At 39.9% G+C, this 22058-nt stretch overlaps 1 protein-coding gene and 1 non-coding gene across 2 annotated transcripts in view; one reads left to right on the top strand and one right to left on the bottom strand.

The window, feature by feature from the left end:
* Positions 1–2723: 2723 nt before the first annotated feature.
* Positions 2724–22058, bottom strand: part of ASAH2 (N-acylsphingosine amidohydrolase 2) — a 72485-nt gene continuing 53150 nt past the window's right edge. The window contains exons 14-20 of the mRNA XM_075533437.1: positions 21979–22018; positions 20909–21004; positions 20095–20190; positions 16833–16979; positions 11865–11924; positions 7249–7337; positions 2724–2910 (exon numbers count right to left, since the gene is read on the bottom strand). Of these exons, the coding sequence (XP_075389552.1) occupies positions 2724–2910; positions 7249–7337; positions 11865–11924; positions 16833–16979; positions 20095–20190; positions 20909–21004; positions 21979–22018 (715 nt within the window). The remainder of the gene's footprint in view (positions 2911–7248; positions 7338–11864; positions 11925–16832; positions 16980–20094; positions 20191–20908; positions 21005–21978; positions 22019–22058) is intronic.
* Positions 15045–15178, top strand: LOC142430139 (small nucleolar RNA SNORA84). The gene has a single exon (XR_012780606.1). It is a non-coding gene; the product is annotated as a small nucleolar RNA SNORA84 (small nucleolar RNA).

Genomic DNA, 22058 nt, shown 5'->3' on the forward strand with positions numbered 1-22058 from the left:
ATCTGCACAACTAAGTGCAAGGGAAATTCTACTTGTGTTCCAACCCAAAATTTTCTGCCTTCAAGAAGATATTCTGAGTGGAACCCTCCTCTTCTCCCTGCTGCATGCAATTGTAGGAAGACGTGCCACCACTTAAAAGAGAGGGGAAGCCTAAGATTTAAAGTCAAAATGCACTTATATCCTTCAGAACATCATTGAAAGTGTGTGCACCAAACTTGAATTTGTCACCTTGAGCCTTAGTGCAATGCGAAATTGTAAACATCTTCTGTTTAGACTACCATTGATCAGATGTAGTTTGTTACTTACAGCAGAATGCATTCTACCTAATTATAAACAAAATGGATAGATTTCCATATGTGACATTGTAAATGGGAGAAAAAGTCCCAAACCAATTTAAGTCACCAAGAACCAAGAGCACCCTTTGGAAGCACTGAAGACATGGAAGGACTGTTGAATGATGAAGCCATTCAGCTCACTAGGAAATGCACGCAGTAATATTCCAAAAGTGCAGAATGCCTGCTTGCTGTGGAGGACATTCATACAAGGGTAAATTAGAAAAGGCTATACGTAAATCAAGGTACTTTTATTCGTGGACTCTTTGCTCACAGTTGACTCATTAAACAACTTTACAAAGAGTTACATGACTAGGAGACTGTCTACTTATGATGTCTGAGTAGCAAAGAATACCAACTAAATGGCTTTTGCTAGCAGTAGACCTTCAGGCCAAGGAGTACTTGCGGCAGACGTTAAGTGGCGGGCTGGCTAAGTGTTAGGCAGGCCATTGGAACTCACCAGCCACTCCAAGGGAAGATGAGGCAGTCCGCTTCTGTAAAGGATTAGAGCCCCAGAAGCCCTCTGAAGCAGCTCTGCCTCGTGTGATAGGATCACTGTGATCCTTGAGGGAGGAACTAGTAAATGAGGGGCTCGTTATGCTTGGTCGTGAGTTACGGGGTCATTTCTATCAGTGTTCGGAGTTACGTGGAATCCACCACATTTTGTCCCTACCTCTTTAAAAATAGAATTCATTTGTCAACCTCATCTCTCATTAAAAATACGTGCCCAAGTATTCTTCTTAATGTGTTATTAAACATTCTATGGCATACTGATAATTTTTATGATACTCATCAAAAGACATAGACTTACAAGATGGATCACTCAGTGCTTTTCGGGTAAGTGAGAAGATCGTTTTAAACGAGTAGGCGGGCTCCGACAGCAACAAACAATGACTACCACAAAAGACCCTTGGACTTGAGAGACAAAATCTCCAAAAGAATTCTCCCATCGGCCCAACCTCTATTTTTCATTATCCATTTTCAAGGGATTTTGGACCTGTGTTTTCATAGTAATGAATCCGATATTGGTCAAGCTCCACACATTAAAATGAGCCTATAAGGCAGAGATTGTACAAATTGCCGACAGAGAACTACACTGGTTAGAAGAAATGGGAGCTAATGATAAAGAATGTTTCTGTGTCTTATTTGGGATCAAGAATACCGGTAGCCAGGTGTGTAGGTGCAGAAAACTTTATAACCTAACATAGGGTATACAGAAGCTGTGGCGTCAAGATTACTGACCTTTCAATGCTTTCCTAGAACTTGCATATCAAATCGAATATTTCATCACTCAAAATCATCATCTTTTGATGCTCACATGTAGCCCCAAATATGGTATCACTGCTTGCTAAGGCCCAGGTACCAAAGCAATATTGGGCCCGTGAATAAATCTTAATAATAGTCTAAAACTGAATGGAATATTGAGTGAAATAGTAATAAAAGAACAAATAGATTAATTTAGAGCCTTCCCTTTGAGGTCTGTTTTAAAGTATTTTGTTTTAATACACCTACACTACACTAAGGACAAAGCTTTGTTTTTGTTAGTGTGCTGTTTTTGTTTGTCTGTTATTTTTGTTTGTGTGTTGTTTTTGTTTGTGTGTTGGTGACGTGGAGAGAGGAAGTGCATTTGATTTCTGAAAACAGTCCAAAGTCACTTAGCATAAGTCTGAGAAAGAGCACAATGAAGATGGGATAAGGACACTTAAGGAAACACAAGGCATGGCAAAATATTACAAATCTGGTGTTCTTATCATGGGACCCTAGAGGCAATTACAGAAATGCTTTGAGCATCCACAACAGCCCTGCACCCAGCACCTCTGCTCCAGGATGACAGCCTTGAAGGCCCTGCTTGTTGGAATGTAGATCTGCCATGATAAGTTTTTCATTTTTCTGTTTGAGCTCATATATGGACAGACAATTTTTACATACTGTTTTTAAAACGTGATTGGAGAGAAATGTCCAAAAACCTTGTACTAATCTTCAGTACACAAAACCTCCATTTTTTTCCATTTGTAAGTTGATTTCTACACATTCTTTCTAGTGTTAGCATTCAAAAGTTCCATACATAGGCTAAATTTTCACACATCTTTACCAGTCTTCTTAACACTCCAGACGTTTCAAATTGAGGGGAAGTATCCCATTAAAGAGCTAAGTCTTAAGATAAATCATGCTTTAAGCTGTAGACAAAAGACATAGCTGCTGGAGCAAGCTAAATGGGACATACAGATTGCATACACACTCACACACACAGCACACCCCTACCCCTGTCCCATAGCAATATCTTTCTGTCCCCAAATAGGGATAAGTATAGCATTCACAATGGTAGTGACATTCCCGTGAAGTCAGTCTGATACAGTTATAAGTCATTTTTTAAAGAGATTTGTCTGTTTATCACTTCATAACTTCAAAGTCAGAGGAAACTCCTTCAAATGAAAGTATGACTGCTGGCTTGAGAAGATCCTGCTTCCGATTGTGTCCAAAATATTTTATTCTGTAGATTCCCGGCTGGGCAGTGGCTGGAATATGCCAGGCTATGGTTGCATTGCTCATGCCTAGGGTTCCCTTGTGCCAATAGAAACTGTTGGGAGAAACAAACAAATACCAGTTTTACTCTTAAAATGTGTGAATAGAAAGACATTTGGAATATAGCTACGAACAAAGTAGAACACTATACATAAATCCCTACTTTTTAGAAAGGAACTTTAAAGAGAAACGATTTGCATAAATTATTGATTCTACCTTTCTTTTTAAAATTTTTTTAATTCTACCTTTCTAATTACCTTCCTAAATTCTATCCATCCCAAGAAGTTTAACTTAATAATCAGAATTCAGAATCCTTTCTCTCTTAGAAATGCTAGCATCTGGAGTCTTAAAGGCAAGAAGAGAAACAAGCAGCCATCTTGCAGGGAAGCCACCAAGTCCACATGGAAGAAGCACACCAGCCTGTGTGATCATAAGACATCGACAAAATCAGGTATTAGACATTAGAAGACCCCCAAAAAATAATCATCGATGTGACTGAGGGGACCATAGTGGAGACTGAAATCCCATCTGTAGACAGTTATACATCCCTCATAGAAGGTTCACAAGGAAGGGAGGAGTCAGCCAGGCTGCAGTACAGCACCACAAAACATACAATACTCCTCTAGTTCTTTAATGCTTCCTCGTCTCCCCCACCCCTACCCCACTATCATGAGCCCAGTCTTCTGGCTATACCAGAAGATATACACTGGTACAGATGAGAACTCTGGGCACACAGAATCAAGGACAAACCCCTCAGGAACAGTAATGGGAGTAGCGATATCATAGAGCTAGGGGGAAGGGGTGGGAAGAAAGGGGGAACAGATCGCAATGATGGACATATAACCCATCCTATCCCCAGGGGGATAAACAGTAGAAACATGGGTGAAGGGAGACAGTGGATAGTTTAAGATATGAAAATAAGAATAATTTATCACGGGTTCATAGGGGTGGGAGGATGGGGGAGGAAGGGGAAAAAAGAGGAGCTGATACCAAGGGCTCAAGTAGAAAGAAAAAAAATTAAATAATGATGGCAACATATGTACAAATGTGCTTGATAAAATTGATGCATGGATTGTTATAAGAGCTATAAGAGCCCCCAATAAAATGATTGATATATTTTTTAAAACCTGAATAGGGCTTTAATCAGACTCTGAGACCAATAAAAATGCATTAATTTTTAAAATGCTGTAGCATTTTTTAACCATTATTAAACCTTGCCTCAGGTGATGCTCTATATCTAGCTTATATATAAAATATTTATTATTTTATCATATCTTCATATACATCACATCTATTCATATGTTTACATCTTATTTATATACGCTCAGCATATAAGATAGTATTAAGATACACATGTGTATAATAGGAAGCCTGATGGGATAGCGGTTATGCGTTGAGCTGCTAACTGCAAGTCAGCAATTCAAACCACCAGCCAATCAATGAAAGAAACACAGGGTTTTCTACTCCCATAAAGAGTTACAGTCTCAGAAACCCACCGGGGCAATTCTACACTATCCTATAGGTTAGCTATACGTCAAAATTAACTAGATGGCAAATGAGCTTGGATGTATGTGATAAAAAGTATCAGTTGGGGCAAGGTATGTTATAGATAGATGATAGACATTAGATAGATGATTACAGATAGATAGATAGATAGATAGATAGATAGATAGATAGATAGATAGATAGATAGATAGATAAATCACATATGGCAAACTCTATTTTAGGGGTACTCAGAATATCATAGTGAACAAATTGACATAAAGGTAGTGTCCCATTTATGACAAAGCACCATCCAACAACTCCATCATAAATTACTTCTGACATAAATAGAATATCTTTTTTTTTCATTTTAATTATTATTGCTGTAGCTATGCAGCAATATTTTGAATAGTAAATCATAATATTGAGAATCTGCAAGTGAATATCTGAGAATGATAATGACATCAGCACATTGCACACTACAGCATTGTATGCAGCACATATTACCAATGATAGGATGTAACAGAACACACACACACAGATTAATGTAAGTATAGTTCTTCATAGCTCAAATACAGGGACTGTATTTGAGGATACCACAGGAATACCACGGAACTTATGTTCTCGTGGGGTTGAAATGAGAAGAAAGTCAATACACAAGCAAACTAATGCATAATTTGAAAGTGATAAATAGAATAAGTGAGAATCCTCTCTAGGCGGTAGCACCAGGAGGTCGCCTTGGGATTTAGGTCAGAGTAATATCCAAGAACCTACACAGACCTGGAGGAAGAGCAAGCCATGAAGAAGGTACAGAGAATGCACAGTATTTGAAGTAGTAATGAACTTGGTGTGGCCAGGGAATGCCCAGCCAGTGAGGAGAATGACATTGTAAACAATGGGAGAGGGGTTGAAAGGAAAGAAACAGACGGAGCCAGATTTTGTTGGTCTTTGTAGATCATGGCCAAGAAATCAAATATTTCTCCAACTACTGTGAGACAAAATGAGCTTCTTGACTGATATCCTGGTCACAATAGGTATGCTCGGCATTTTAAATTTCTCAGTGATGGTGCCAGTGATCTCAATGAATATTTGATGATATTGCTGTCAATAAATAAGTCATATGACAACACATAATACCCTTAAGGCTAACTGCTAGTCTAACCTTTACTTTTTGAAAATAAATACTTTCTTGATTACCTGTATAACCTTGCTTTACAAGAAATAGATATTACTGTGTGGTGAAGTGAAATCGTTTGGTATGACTCTTCCCTCTCTCGTCTTTGTGACTCTCACCAAATGACTTGAAGGGAGCATACAGATAGGGTGTCTGGACATAATGTAAAGGGATGGATTAGTTCTGCCATTTCCCTGGGTCTGAAGTGAGCCATGTGAGACAGAAGCAGGAACAGAGAGTTCCTACCATTAAGACCATTAAGAGAGAAGAACTGCAAGTGGACTGTGTCTGGGATTCCTGTGTTGAGCAATGTCAGCGGCAGCAGAGACCAGAGCGGTCACACAGCTCCAGGACCATTAGACATGGCAGTGATTTCCCAACTTCCAGATTGAATACATTTGAGTGCCTTTGTGCACACACGCACACACAAAAACAGGTTTGCAAAGGGGGAATCCCCTTGGACATTTATCAGTCCTAGTGAAAGTTTGTAATACTTGCCCAAGGAGGGCAGAGGTCAAGAGGTCATGTGTCTGAGGCCAAGAACCATAAGGGATTTGCTGCAGGCACGGGTGACAAGAGGTGCTGTGCACAAAAGAGCATTCTGATCCTGACTTGGAACCTGTTACCTCCCCTAATAAGCCTGCATGCATGTGAAGTCCTGTGAGTCCTGTGTGGCCCCGGCTATTGACTGTTTAACACAGCTACTGAGTACGGTGCCATGGGAGGGATGGGCCTTATCGGAAGAGGGTAGCCGCACGTCTGACCTCTACCTCACAGGAATCCTCCTTGGGCAGACGAGGAGTTGGAACCTGCTCCCTTTTGAAATCAGAAGAGGTCGAATGTGGCCCCATGCCATCATCTCATCAATATATTATTTATTTTTTAATATCACTTGTATCCAAAAGTCCTAAAGACAGGGGCGCGGGGGGGGGGGGGGGAGGAGGGGGGAATAATACCCAGATTTATGGCTATTAAATGAGCTACAATATTATCCGTTCTCTATTTTCAGTTAAAAACATGACACAAATCAACATAGAAATCACTTAGCTTGAGACGATCAAAACAGACTCAAATTGTTAATAATCTTATCTACTCCCATGGCCCTATCCTGTGGCATTGTATACATGAAATAGAAACATTGTCGAATTTTCTAATTTCAGACACATTGCCAAATCTTCAAATGTCTGTTCCTCCCAGGAATTGGGTAACCATGAGTACTGAGATAGATTATATCTCTCGGAGGAGACTCCATGAGCATATGCCCCCCTGCTTGAGTGGCTAAGGATCAAACACCCAAATCTCTGTGTTTTAGTAACTCAAATAAATAAACATGCCACACAGGATGGGCAGAGGCTATGGCGGGCTCTACAGAGGAATGCCAGGCTCCACAGAGCCATCTCAGTCCTTTACCACACCCCTTTCAATCACTTTGCAGCAAGTTAAGCCAACTTTCAGGGTCCTGTATTACCTGTGACTGTGGAAACGGCAACAACAACACACATACACAAACAGAACTCACTTCACCAGCACCCAATCATCCAGATGCACACATCATGCTGTTTATAGAAAAATAGACTCCAGAGGAAGTCCAGTAACCCAATCTGGCCAGAAGGCTCCAGGAGAATTTCTATCATTAATACGCTACAATAAGTCAGTCTTCTCATTTGTCAACCCCTTGCATGACCAGCCAACTCTTTTCAAGGCTTGAAAGACACAGTATTCCATCAGCAAGCTCACCGAGTATCCCAGGAGGCATCATTATGCACGATCTGCCATGATGTTGAAGCGTGCTCGTATTTCTCCACGGTGAGGAAGTTGTGATGGGTCTGAAACACAGTTCATACAGCTAATCAGCCACGGCACAGCCTTAAGGAGGAACCTGGAAGCAATGACTTCCCACTTGTTTGAAAATATCTTCCTATTTTACCCAGTTTCTTAGATGTTCCTCTCACCAATCTATGCAGTGACTTCAGACGATTAACTATCCAGCCTATTAAAGAGTCACGATTTTTTTAAAAGAAATTTGAATGAAGCATGATTTTAGAGCTGATAATGGATTGTGGAAATCATGGGAGAGAAGAGCCTGAAAATAAAAGTGAGATTTCAAAAATAAGAATTAAAAAATATATTCAACTTTTTCATGACCAATTTATCGATTTATATTCTAAGACCTTTTTCTAGTGACCTCCAGATTTTGGAGGGGGAAATGGAGCATTTCCTTGCTTCTCCACCCCAGGTACAGGGGCTCTTCGTTAATATATATCCGAGCATGAAAGAAGAATAGAAAGGCTATAGGAACCACCTTTGTGCTGAGGAGATGAAGCAGTCCTGATGTCTTGTCATAATGGGTTCCCATAAAAGGGTTTTATTTCCCAACGGGAAAAAAAATGCCATGAAAGAGCAGTTTGTTCCAGACCAAGATTTCAGCTTCAAATAACACACAGATTTAAATAAAATGACAAATGAAAAGACACAATACTCAACAAAGGGGAAAACAAACAAACAAACCAAAAAACTTTGGGCCACAGTCATTTCTGATTCATAGCAACCCTTTTAGGGCAGAGGAGAATTGCCCCTGTGGGTTTCTGAGACGCTTTACAGCAGTAGAAGCCTCGTCTTTCTCCCTTGGTGCCACTGGTTGTTTCGAACTGCTGGCCTTGCAATTGGCAGCCTAATGCACAACCGACTACAGTACTGGAGCTCCTTAAAAAAGATGCAAAAGCCATAAAACTTCAATGCTGCTCCAGATTGTAGGCCACTTCCTGGCAAAACCTCTGTCTAATCATCTTTATCCACTACAGCCCTTCATTCCTGTTCGCTCATAAACGTATGTTGAGTGAATAAATCAGTTATTTACCGTGAGCCATGGGAGCGCTTAAAAATCTTCTCATTTTACTTCACTGACGAACTATTCAAATTGTTCACAAGCACCGTAACTTATAAAGATATTTTCATTTCCACCTATTTTGGGTAAATAGGGTTATTTTGGGTAAACCTTGGGAGAAGTAGAAGATAGAGTACAACTTAGTGAATGATGTCTAGACTGCAGTTTGGAGAGTTGGTCTGTGTGTTTGAACATCAGGAGCAATGTGGTGAACTCTTTTCTCCCTACCTCCCTACCATAAGCACTTCCAAATGCATAATTAGGTAGTGCAAATTACTTCATCTCCATGGACTTGGATTTACTCATCCATATAAGAGAGACCATAAAACCTAACTCATGGGGAAACTGATGCTGTTGAGTTGGCTCCTACTCAGAGGCCCCACGTGCCACAGAACAAAATGCCACCCAGTCCTGTGCCATCCTCATACTGGTTATGCTTGAGCCCAGTGTTACAGCCATTGTGCCAGTCCGTCTCAACTTGGTCTTCCCCTTGTCCACGGCCCCTCTACTTTACCAAACATGATGTACTTTTCCAGGGACTCGTCCCTCTCCAAAACATGTCCCAAGCACATGAGATAAAGTCTGGCCATCCTCAAGGCGATGGAACATTCTAGTTTAACTTCTTCCAAGACAGGTGTTTGTTCTTTTGGTAGTCCATGGTACTTTCAATATTCTTTTCCAAAACCATAATTCAAAGGCATCAATTCTTCTGTGGTCTTTCACATGCACATCAGACGGCTGTAAGCACAGTAGCTTGGATCCGGTGCACCTGAGTCCTCAAAGTGACATCTTTGCGCTTTAACACTGTTGAGAAGTTCTGTGCAGCCGACTTGCCTGACGCAACATAGCATTTGACTTACTGACCACTGTTTTCATGAGCCATGATTGTGGATCCAAACAAAATGAAATCTTTGACTACCTCAATTTTTCCCTCCAATTACCCTGATATCTGTTAATCCAGTGGTGAGGACTTGGATTTTCTTTACATTGAGTTGCAATCCATACTGAAGGCTGCAGTAATTAGCAAATGCTTCATTAGTAAATGTGTCCAAGTCTCTTCATTTTCAGTATCCAAGGTTGTGCCAATGACATATGGTGTTCCTCCCATCCTGATGCCACAGAGTCAGGTTTTTTGGGTTGTACATAGCACACGGCTTGAACAGGTGTGGTGAAAGGATGTAACCCTGGTGCACACTTGCCTGACTTAACACTCACTATCCTCTTATAAGGACTGAATTGTTTTCACGTGGTCATATATAGAAATCACTTGCACTAATACCACCAAATATTAAGCATTCCATCAGTATCGACAATGAAGATGCTGCTGCTGAGAAGGCTATGGATAACACACGGTACTGGGGAGTGTTGGACACTAAGTCTCAGAGGATGTTCACAAAGTAAATCTGTTCCTGTCACTGTGCCTAAAGCCTTTTGTTCTTTTGCTTCTCCTTGACAATTATGATGATAGCATTTTTCCACCCAAGGCTATCGGATGACAGCTAAACAGCAGTTTTGATATAGCACTTTGATATCTTCAAAAAATAATATTATAAACATGCAAATCATATTCTGGCATAATTTAACTTCCAAGAGAAATCCTTTCAAGCCAGTGCGCTTTGACTAAGCAGTAGAACACTGTCCGCCGCCCATCCCCCCCGCCACCCTCACATTTAACAATGTTATATTGCTAAATTTGATATTAGAGCATCCATGACACTTTAATAAAGAACAAAATGGGTAGATCAATTTGAAAGGAAACTTCTGTGAATTATAAGTGACTGGGTGCCCTAGGAAGAATGGCTCCTGGGTAGAGTGAAGACGTCTCCAGCCACAGGAAAATAAATAAATAAATAAATAAGTCTGACTTTGGAATTATTTTCAAACAAGAGGACTCCCTCCAAAAAGTTCATGGGAAAATAGAATTAGAAGATCATGGATTTTGTCCACAAATTTTGGAAGCCCCTTTGTATACCCACTTAGTTCTTCCTCAATATATGTACTTCTTTCATTGTTTGAAAGGTTACACACGTCCACCTATGTAATACTTGTATTGTTCCCAGAACACTAAAAAACTTACAGAGGAGTAAATTTACTTTGTTTTGTTAATATAGTACATGCCTACATATAAACTTTCTCATTTATTGTACATAGACAAGAGTAATAAAAGATCTGAAATGACATGTATTAATTGAATAGTTTATAATTATTTTCTCTTCTAATAGCATATGCTACTGCTTTTCAAGGTTGGATAAATAAATGCCCTGTGAGGCCAAGTAGTAAGCAATAGGGAAATGGCCAGGGTAGGACAATGTGAAACACAATTCCCTGCCAGTTGAGTAGTAGAGGATTCACCCAGAGGGTTACTGATCCTTCCACAATGGCAGAGAACCAGAGAGGGCAACCTGCTGCAGTAGAGAGTCCAGGAAGGGAGGAAGAAAGAGCCAAAAGAGCACATCACCTTCTTGGTCCTTGAATCGCTTTTTCAAATATATTGGAATTTTACATTTGACTCCATAAATGGAATTGTGTTCAAATTAATACCTTTTCAAAAGACAAGGCCGATCTATATTCAATGTTCTGTACACCATCCTAAGTAGACCCACTGCCATCAAGTACTGATTTTAACGCATAGCCATTCTATACGACAGAGACCGGCCCAGGGGTTCCAAGGCTGTAAACCTTTACAAGAGCCAAAAGCTGCATCTTTCTCCCAGGATGTGGCTGGTGGTTTTGAACTGTTGTCCTTTGCATTAGGAGCCCACAGAGTAACCCATCATGCTAAACAGAGCCTATTTAATGTCCCCTGTATGCTTTTGGTCCAGAATCAACTCCACACCTGAACCACTGGAAGTGTTCCACTCCAAAAAACAGGAGTCAAAGAGTGTGTCACATTTTACCTTTCTGTTGTCACTCTCTAGAACCGTGGTTCTCAACCGTCCTCATACCACGACCCTTCCATACAGTTCCTCAGGTTGTGGTGAGCCCCAACCATAACATTATTTTCGCTGCTACTTCATAACTGTAATTTTGATACTGTCATGAATCGTCATGTAAATATCTGATAGGCAGGATGTATATTTTCATTGTTACAAATAAAATATAATGAAAGCATAGTGATTCATCACAAAAACAAGATGCAATTATATATTGTGAACTGTTTATTTTTAATGACAAATCAATGAAATGTCTTGGAGCATGGTGTAGCATGGGTAACAGTCTTCACACTGTATGTGGGCATATCTGCATGCGGGTGGACCCCCCTGGAGACGATAGAGGAACGGTGTCTCGGTTCCTAAGGCCATCGGAAATATGTGTTTCTGATGGTCTTAGGTGAACCCTGTGAGAGGATCATTTGACGCCCAAAGGGGTCATGACCCACAGGTTGAGAACCGCCGCTCTAAAGGATAGTGAAATAAATAAGAGGCTTAAACCTAGATTTACATAAGTTTTTTTAAATCACTGATCTTACCTGATTTTGTGCTGAATTCTTTGGATTTGCACCTACAAATGTAACTTCAGCAACTTCTCCCTAGGCAGGGGAGAAAAATTAGGTTATGAGTTATAATCAAAGGATATTTTTACTGTGCTCATATTTCTGGCATAATTATGTATATGTTCTAGGATTCTAGGTGTTTGTCTGGTCTCTATTTCATTTTAGTAAAAGTATCCTTCCTACAAAAAATGCAGACATTTTGGCCAATAAAATGACATGTAATAGATTTAAAGACAAACTGAAAGCTAGTCATAGATAATATTAATTACAGCACTCTGAAATGGCTTCTGTAGTATAAGTGCCACACCCCTGCCAATATACACACACAAGGAAGGTGGTGAATCCAATAAGAATATTCAGGATTTTCCATGGGCAATTATGCTTCCATAAAATATACTTATATAGTTATAAGTATACTTCATATAGCTATAAGTAGACTTTATAAGTATAAACAATTTTACTTATGTTTATACAAGATGGAGTGACAGGGCACAGATGAAACTTCCCTCATGAGACGACTAAAATGCTGGACAAATTGTCCAAATCAATTATTTGTTTGTTTTTCCGAGAGGGGTCCTTACACAATGAAAGACAGTGTTGCCTGCGAGGCAGAAAACAAGCAAGACGAGCCCTGCGGCTGCCCCACTTTAATGCCTGCCGTGGAGAGGTTACTGGCCGTGAAACAACAATTCAGCTGAGACTAGGCTCACTCAAAACGCTCACGGCAATGGAGTCGATTCCAACTCCCAACTCCCGGTGACGCTATAGGACAAGGAGAACAGTCCGTGTGAGTTTCCAGGGCCCTTCACTTGCTTCAAGAGAAAGAAAGCCCTGTGTTTCTCCCACAGATCAGCTAGTAGTTTCAAAAAACTAGCCTGTGGATAGCAGAGCTCCTGACTCGAAGGTACGGTGCTAGGTATGCAGGGAAGTCAAGGAGTCTTGATTGTGCAGGTTAGAGAGCACAAGAGAGAGATGTATCAGAGAAGAGAGAGTTGCACAGTTCTTGAGCTTTGCCAATGTCTCCCCTCAACTCTGCATGCGTATGAGGGACTACCTGAAACCAACGGAGAGTGTGTATAGGTACGAAGCAGCTATGATGGGGTCTGGTGGAAATTAAAGACTGGGAAACTGGAAAAGGGTCTGAGGTCTGCATGCATGCCTATGCCTAAGCCTAGCCAGATTCATCACCAGAGATCAAAAACCTCACTCCTTGAGGCATCTAGGCATAAGCTTTCAATAACCATTACCTGAATATTAAGCAGTACAATCAAAGTAACACCTAGAAAGCCAGATTTTCAAGTAAAGTCAAGAATTTTAAAATTGAGTGGAAACATCAACAGGTGCAGATTGCAGGAGAGGCAGACTTTGTTACATTCAAGCAAAAGCAGCAGACAACAATGCTCAGTGTAGCAGGGAGAGTGAATTTGGAATGCAGTTGCTACAGAACATCCAAAAATCCAATATTTAATAAATATAATTTGAGATACAAAATCAAGTAAGTATGAAAGTATATTTGGGGGTAAATCAACAATCAAAACTGTCTCTAGGTGTCCACTGATACTGGAATAAGCAGACCAAAACTTCAAAAAGCTATATAAAAACATCCTTATAACTAAACGAAACCATATTTAAAGAACTAAAGGAAAGTATGAAGACAATGACTTGACAAACAAGGAAACTCAAGAAAAAATAAATGCGGAATTATGCCCGATCTGACCCCACCACACTGGGGCAAAACGCCAAGAGTGTACCACAGAACAGCAAGGGCAGCAAAGCAATGAAGTCCCCAGAGAATATCAAAAATAGACTTTGGGCCCAGGGCATGGCACCCCATCAGACTCGACCAGAAAACATGCCTAAAGGTCAACAAACAGAACTGGAACTATTTATAGGCTTTCTTTTTTTTTTAATCGTTGATTTTTTTTTGTTGTCGGGTGTTGTTTTGATTTGCTCTGCCTTGTTTTTGTGCATATTATTGTCTCTGCATGTCTATTTAGATAAGATAGGTGGGATAAACAATCTGGAGGAGAAAACAACTCAGGGAAAGTGGAAGAATGGAGGCAGTGAAAGGAAGTGGGTGTTAAACCCAGGGACAAGGAAACAACAAATGATCTAAAATTGATGGTGAGAAGGGCGTAGGATGCTTGGTTGGGCTTGATCAAGGGCAGTGTAACCGAGAGGAATTACTGAACATGATAGTGGGACACGAGGAAAGTAAAAGTTAAGAGAGGAAAGAAATAGGAGGCAAAGGGCATTTATAGAGGTCTAAATACAGGCATGTATATATGTAAATATATATAACAATAGGGAAATATAACTATATACATATACTTATATGGTAGGTATTAAGGTAGCAGATATACATTTGGCTTCTACTCAAGTATTTCCTCAACACAAGAAAACTTTGTTCTAATAACCTGGCATTCTATGATGCTCACATTCCCAACACAATTGCTAAAGACAAAATGGGAGCCTTAGCAAATGTGGTGAAGAAAGCTGATGGTGCCCGGCAATCAAAGATATAGTGTCTGGGGTCTTAAAGGCTTGAAGACAAACACGTGGCCATCTAGCTGAGAAGCAACCAAGTCCACATGGAAGAAGCACACCAGCGTGTGTCATCATGAGGTGTTGATGGAATCAGGTATCAGGCATCAAAGACCCAGAACAAAAAATCAAATCAATGTGAATGAGGGGGAGTGTGGAGTAGAGCCCCCAAACCCATCTGTAGACAATTGGACACTCCCTTACAGAAGGGTCACAAGAAAGAGACCAGCCATTCAGGGTGCCGTATAGCACTGATGAAACATACAACTTTCCTCTAGTTCTTTAATGCTTCCTTCCCCTTCCCCCCTCCCCCACTATCATGATCCCAATTCTACCTTACAAATACGGCTAAACCAGAACATGTACACTGGTACAGATAAGAGCTGGAAACACAGAGAATCCAGGACAGATAAACCCCTCAAGACCAATAATGAGAGTAGCAATAAGAGGAAGGGAAGGAGAAGGTGGGGGGAGGGGGAGAAAAGGGGAACAGATCACAATGATCCACATATAACCCCTTTCCTGGGGGACAGACAGCAGGAAAGTGGGTAAAAGAAGACATCGTGAAAAAGATGTGAAAAAATAATAATTTATAAATTATCAAGGGTTCATGCCCTGTGGTTGCTAGGTGCTGTTGTTCAAGTACAGCTTTCCAGTCGATGGCAATGGGCCAGAACAATACTGTGATGTATGCATGGGGGCTGTTCCTTTTCAGCAGCCTCCATAGCCCGGTCACTGGTACATGGGAAGAAAAGAAACCTAAAGGAGCAGTTCTCTTCTGTTCTCTGAGGTCACAATGACTCGACGGCAGTGAATTCTGTTTTTCAGGTGGTGTGTGAATAAATATTTTTACTTTAATGTGTTAAATTCACACAAAAAATTATCAAGGGTTCAGGAGGGAGGGGAGGGGGAAATGAGGAGCTGATACTAGGGGTTCAAGCAGAAAGAAAATATTTTGAAAATCATGAGGGCAACAAATGTACAAATGTGCTTAACACAATGGCTGGATGTGTTGTGATAAGAGCTGTATGAGCCCCTCCAATAAAATGATTTTTTTTCAAAGAAAAATGAAATGATGTAAAAAGACCAAATATAAATTCTGGAGCTGCAAATTCAATGAACTAATGTGAAATGTCTTCACGTTGACAGAAGAGAGGCTATTGAAGATAGAACACTTTACAGCAGGTTATCTGAATAAGACATTGAAGAAACACAATCAGCCTCCAAGACCCAGAGACATAGGGGACAACATCAAGTAAACCAACATGTGTGAGCCGGGACTGTTCGAAATGGGGGGTGGGGGAGTGGGCGGTGGGCAGTGGGGAGAAGAGAAAAATTTGTTTAAGAAATAAGGGCTGAAAAGTTCCCAAATTTGATTAGCATTTCTGTATAGAGCTAAGGAACCTGATGTAGAATCATCACAAAGGGATTCCCACTTAAATACTTTCTTTCAAACTGGTGGAAGATACAAAGAGCACATGTTGAAAGGAGAAAGAGGAAATCAGTCCATGCCTGACAGAGGAACTACTTGATAAAACTACACAATCCACTTCTCATCAGAAAGAGAACCTGAGCAGAAACTCAAGACTGACGTGTTCAAAGTGGTAAAAAGAAAAAGAAAGACAAACATCAGCCAAGACTACTGTAAGGCTATTCTGCAAAATAAAGGAAGAATAAAAAACTGCTTCAGATAAACAAAGACAGAAGATTTCTTGCCTGCCGAAGAGATTCTAAAGGAAGTCCTTGGATTAAAAGAAAATTACACCAGATGGTAACTCCAATTCTTAAGGGGAAATAGAAAGTATTAGAAAGGCTAGAGATAGGAGTAAATATAAAAGAATCCACAAATGTACTTTCCATATCTTAAAAAAAAAAAGATGTAGAAGAGAATAAGCAACCTTGTTTTTATTCACAGATGACGTGGTCTTCGCTGTAGAAATTCCTAAGGAACATACACGCACACAAAATCTACCAGCATGAATGAAACAGCAAGGCTGCCGAACACACACAAGGTCAGGATACAAATAGTAGTGGCACAGACCCTGCTTCATTTCTACAAGCTTTTGCTGTCCTTGATTTAAGAGACACCTCCTCGCAGCCCCAGGGAATAGTTCCATGACCATGCAGTTAAGAAGAAAAGGGAAATTTGGATTTAGAAATGAAATATTACATAAGCGCCACCTGAAAAAGAAATCGTTACCTCAGTCTCATTATTAGTTTCGCAGAGCCTCTGCTGGGGAAAGAACAGTTAACAAAATGACTCTTTCTAACATCTGTGCGGTGATGGTATTACACGATATCCCCCGGCTCCCTACCCTCCCCCTCCACCGCACTGCACCCAAAAAATCAAAGCAAATCAAAAGATTCCAAAGGAGTTCAATATCCTTGTGTGAGTCTTACCACTCTGTATTCTGATCTTGCTGGCTGCAGAACATCCCCAAAATGTCTGCCAAGGGGTGTTCTATCCACAAGATTAGGAATGATGGGAATGATCAGTTGTTTGAAAAATGGAGGCTCTGGACCTGTGCTCAGGTTGGCTACTGTGTCCTAAAATAGAGAGCATTTGTTTAAGGAGCATGTAACTGTACTGTCAAAGGCCCTTCCATGGAAACCCCAGTCCCAGATATGACTTCTCACACACACACACACACACACACACACACACACAAACGCGCGCGCACGCGCGCGCACACACGCATGCACGCACGCACTCACGTACACATCAACAGCTAACAATCTTTAACAAAATGTGAGGGTAGATTTGCTGAAATGTAAGCCTCCCAATGCTATCGGGTCTATTCAACTCATAGCGACCCTACACTCTAGTACAAGCCTACTGTAATATAAGCCACCCAACCCACTGCCATCAAGTTGATTCTGAATCATAGCAACCTTTCACAGGGTTTTCGAGATTTGTAAATCTTTAGGAGCAGCCAGCTCATCTGTCTCCCAGGGAGAAGCTGCTGGGTTTGAACTGCAGACCTTTCAGCTAGCAGCCCAACATTTCCTTGACTTCTGCACGTGGCTCCTTAATGTCCACCTCACTGCCACCTAGTCGTTTCCAATGCATAACACCCTATAGGATAGAGTAGAACTTCCCCCTGAGGATTTCAGACACTGTCAGTCTTTACCAGAGTTAAAAGCCTCATCTTTCTCTCATGGAGTGGCTGGTGGTTTCAAACTGCTGACCTTGTGATTAGCAGCCCACTAAGCCACCAAGCTCCTTAACATAAAACTCTCAAACTCACAGCCATCCAGTCGATCCTGGTGAGGTTTCCTACTATGAAACTCACAAACAGTTACAATCTGGGAACCCCACCAGGGCTATTCCACCCTGACCCATGGAATCACTATGAATGTAAACTTAGAAATCCACAATTTAAAATTGTGTAAAATTTCAGCATTAGAATAAAGATATGGTCACAAGCAGCATTTTCATTCCGCTAAGCAGTCTGCTCACTGATCAGAATACAAGCTTAGAAGCAAACTGCTCAGATGTAAGCTCTGGCACTTTAAGTTTTGTTTTAAGGTATGTGGCTGTGATTTGGGCCCTAGTGGATAATACGTCTTTATAATGTGACCCTGTTATTACTCTTTCTTTCTTAATTTAAAGTGTTATTTTTTTCCAGAGTCAATGCTAGGCCTTTTTTCCTAGACCCTTCACTCTGCTAATTGAAGATTATCATAATCATTTTTAATTTAAAATTAATTTATATCCTGACTGGCTTAATCTATTTTCCACAAAGTTTCTCACTTTTAAAGGGTCATCAAAATGCCAACCTCATATTTCATATATCCCTTCACATGTGTTGAACATGCTTTAATCTTCCCATTAGATATTTAATCTTTATAATAACCATCAGGTAGTGATATAGTGTCATTTCCACTTTCCAAATGAGAACATTGAGTTGGCAGAACTTCTTGATATTCTCAAGATCACACAGATCGTCTTACAATGTCTAACTATGAACTTGACCCAGAAATAAATTTTCTCACAACAAAACACATTTTTCTTCACCAAACGTCATCATTGACTTTGAAGGGTCTAGTTTTGCAGCAGGAGTTCTGGTGGTGGACTGGCCTGTGAAGTGCTCAGCTGCAAACCGAAGGGTTAGTAGTTTAAACCCACCACCTGCTCTTAGGAAGGCCTGATGATCTGATCCTATAAAGATTACAGCCTTGGAAACCACAGGCGGCAGTTCTACTCTGTCCTTTATAGTCTCTGTGAGGTGGAATTGCTTCAACAGCACACAGCCATTCCAAAATGGGAACTGTAGATTTTGTTATTGAAATGGAAACCATGGTGATCTCTAGAAATACATTATCACTCACTCATAATTCACGGACATCGAGTCAATTCCAGCTCATAGCAATTCTACAGGGCAGAGTAGAACTGCCTCTGTGGGTTTCTGAGGCTTTACATCTTTGTGGGAGTAGAAAACCTCATCTTTCTTCTGTGGAGTGTCTGACAGTTTAGAACTGCTGACCTTGTGGTTAACAGCCCAACTTGTAGCCAACGATGCCACCAGTGTCCCAAATCTACTATAGATTTCTATTTTGTATATGATCTAAATCAGGTACATCTTTTGTGATTCAAAAAAGATACTTTTACTTTGGAAAAAATAGTATTATCCACAAAACTGAGAGGAAAACATCATTATCCCAAAATAAATAAATACCTTGAACTGAAATTTCAAACACACTATTACCAACTAATTATAATTAGGTCAAGACACAGGAATTTGCTAATATTCAACTGTTATACCCCACAAAGAACAATTTCGCTTGTTCCAATCTAATATATTCAAGTTCTTTCTTTAAAAGGTCTTTATTATCTTTGCTTTGTCATAATTGTTCAACAATTTCCACTGGAGCTGTGGTATATGGGGACCTGTTTATTATTTTGTGTTGCTTATTCTGCTTGCTGACTAATCTTACGTCACTGTAGCACAGCTTCTTAAGTACATCCAAAAAGGAAGACTTCCACAAATGACACGCCTATAAGTCAAGTCTATGTGTCTATGTGTATGTATTTTAGGAATATAGGAAAAGTATATTCCAAAGTATTCACGTATTCCAGCAAATATAAAACTTCACTGATTATAACAACTATTATTTCTGAGCCACCAAAAGAGCAAAAACATGCTAATCACTATCATTGTGAGATTCCACAAGTTGACAAATTCATCATCATAATTTCAGCATGTTATAAAAGATGAAATGGGTATCTTAGCTTCAATGACCTGCTTCATGAAGCGATTGGAGAGCATCTTCCAGAATTAGAGAACACTGGTTCAGCTCTCAGTTTGAGTAAGCCTGGTCATTTTTTATCTGCGATGCTATTTGCTCATCTGAAAAATAGGAGGCAGGGAGGATATCTACTTATGTCTCCTGGTGATTATGAGAACAATATGAGATCCTGTTTCATCGTAAAAAGGGAAAAACAGGAAAACACAACAAAACTGCCAACACCAAAGGCTATTAAGTAAATATAAATTTTACTATCAGTTTTGTTTCTCTGAGATACTTTGAACCAATGATTTAAAAATAGAAAGGTTTTGAAAGTAACCGAACACTGAAACTTAAGAATCCCTTTTGCTTCCCTCTCACCTCTTCCTTCCTGATACACACACGAACATGTACACACACAATATTTGATTACCGTAGCAATGGCTTTAGCAAGGCCTTTGAAGAGCTGAATGTAAGCAGATAGAGTATGTGGTCCATATATAGTAGATGCTGCCTCATACCTCTGAACCTGCAGGAGAGACAGGGGACAATTTGGCCTCGTTCCACACAGCCCAATCAGATCTTAGGTGAAGGATGATGCTTGGAAACCTCACAAAATTCAAAATTGCCATAATTCAGGGTTATTTGTGACAAAAAGGTAAGCATTTCTATTGACCAGCTAAATTAATGGTTCCAAATGAAAGACAGGGAGTGGGTTCTCTTGGCTCACACAAGTTGGGCGGTCTTCTATGTAATCCCAAAGATGAAAATAGCTCCCTAACTTATATCTACTGTTAGTCTCTAAGATATAAATATTTTCCTCCCAAAAACACATGGAAAAGGAAAAGTCTTGGTAACTCCTGGGTAAATTGTATACAAGCACTTATTTACTATATTCAATACATAGTAAATATCACTGGGTGTTTTTCCAAATTCCAAAGAGGCTTAAGGAACCAGTGCATTATGGATAGCTGGAGTTACCTGCCACCACAACCCAGTCTTTTCACCTGTGGTCCTATCAAAATAATTCATTTGAGAGAAAGTGGAAGTTGGGGAAAATAGAATTCTGAAGTGACCTTGGAAATACTGAAACATGGACTCTCCAGAATCAACCTCTGGTTCATCATTCTCTTGTTTCCTCTAAGGAAATCATCTTACAGAAACACGTTTGGGGAAATCTAGAAAGAAAATCTGCCTTTTGCACAGGACCCTTCGTTTACTTAAATGACGAGAAGGTTGTACATTACCTGGTATTCCTCATAGGTGGTAATGTAATGTGTATAAACATTGCAGAGACCTGAAGTAACCACAGTCATGTCCTGCATCCCATAAGATGCAAACTCCTGTGGGGAAAGGCAGAGCCAAATAAAATTACTCTTCAACTTCAAGTGTGTTGTCGTTCAAATTACACTGACTGCACAATCATAATCATGAATTAACCATGTAAATGGTCTACCTTTGAAAATTTATTCCTAATAATAAAAACCTATGGCACAAGGATGAAATGTTAGAGCCATAACTTTGCACGATGATTACACTAGTCAGTGGATCTATGAACATCTTGATAAGTGTATTCTGTACAGGCAGAATTATCTTATTACTAAAATACAAGTATCTTTACCAATTTTCTAAAAATGGCTATGGGTAGAGATTAGTCAAGTACAGTGTTATTTCCAGATCCCATTTCAACACATTATTTGTGTCTTTTTATAACCCTCCGCATTATTTCCTGAATGTCTCCAAATCATATGTGGGGCTCAAATTCAGAAATCCCAACATGTGATGTATTTTATTTAGAATATTGACATTAATTCAATATATTAAAGTATTTAGAAGTTATTTGCTATTTACTGTATAAAACTATTATTTTAACTTAAAATACCAATAAAATATTTTTTGTAGGACCACAATTCCTTATAGTTTAGTCTGGTCTTTATATCATCAGTGTTTCATGGTCACATCTACTCATTCCTTTTTTAGAAAACTTGAGTCATCTTCAAAAAACAAACAAAATTCATTGCTATAAAGTGGATTCTGACTTATAGTGACCTTGCGGCAGAGTGGTACTGCCCCTTAGGTTTTCCAAATCTATACATCTTCATAGAGGAAGGTCATCTCATCTTTTTCCCAAGGAGTGGCTGGTGGGTTTGAACCACTGACTCATCAGCTGGTCGTGAGTGCTTAAGTACTCTCCCACCGGAACTTCTCCTAGTCATCTTAGGAAAAGTAAATTTAAAAGATGCTAGATCACAGAGATGGTGGATTTTTCCCTCCTCACTATAAATGAATATATTTAGATGTTTCCTTTTTAACTTACTGCTTGAACAGCCTCCCGTAATCTTCGTCCAGACATGGTCCTGAGTCAATAAAACAGAATTTTTTCAAAGTTTTTTCCCA

This window comes from Tenrec ecaudatus, chromosome 16 (assembly GCF_050624435.1).
Source record: "Tenrec ecaudatus isolate mTenEca1 chromosome 16, mTenEca1.hap1, whole genome shotgun sequence".
NCBI classification, from domain to species: Eukaryota; Metazoa; Chordata; class Mammalia; order Afrosoricida; family Tenrecidae; genus Tenrec; species Tenrec ecaudatus.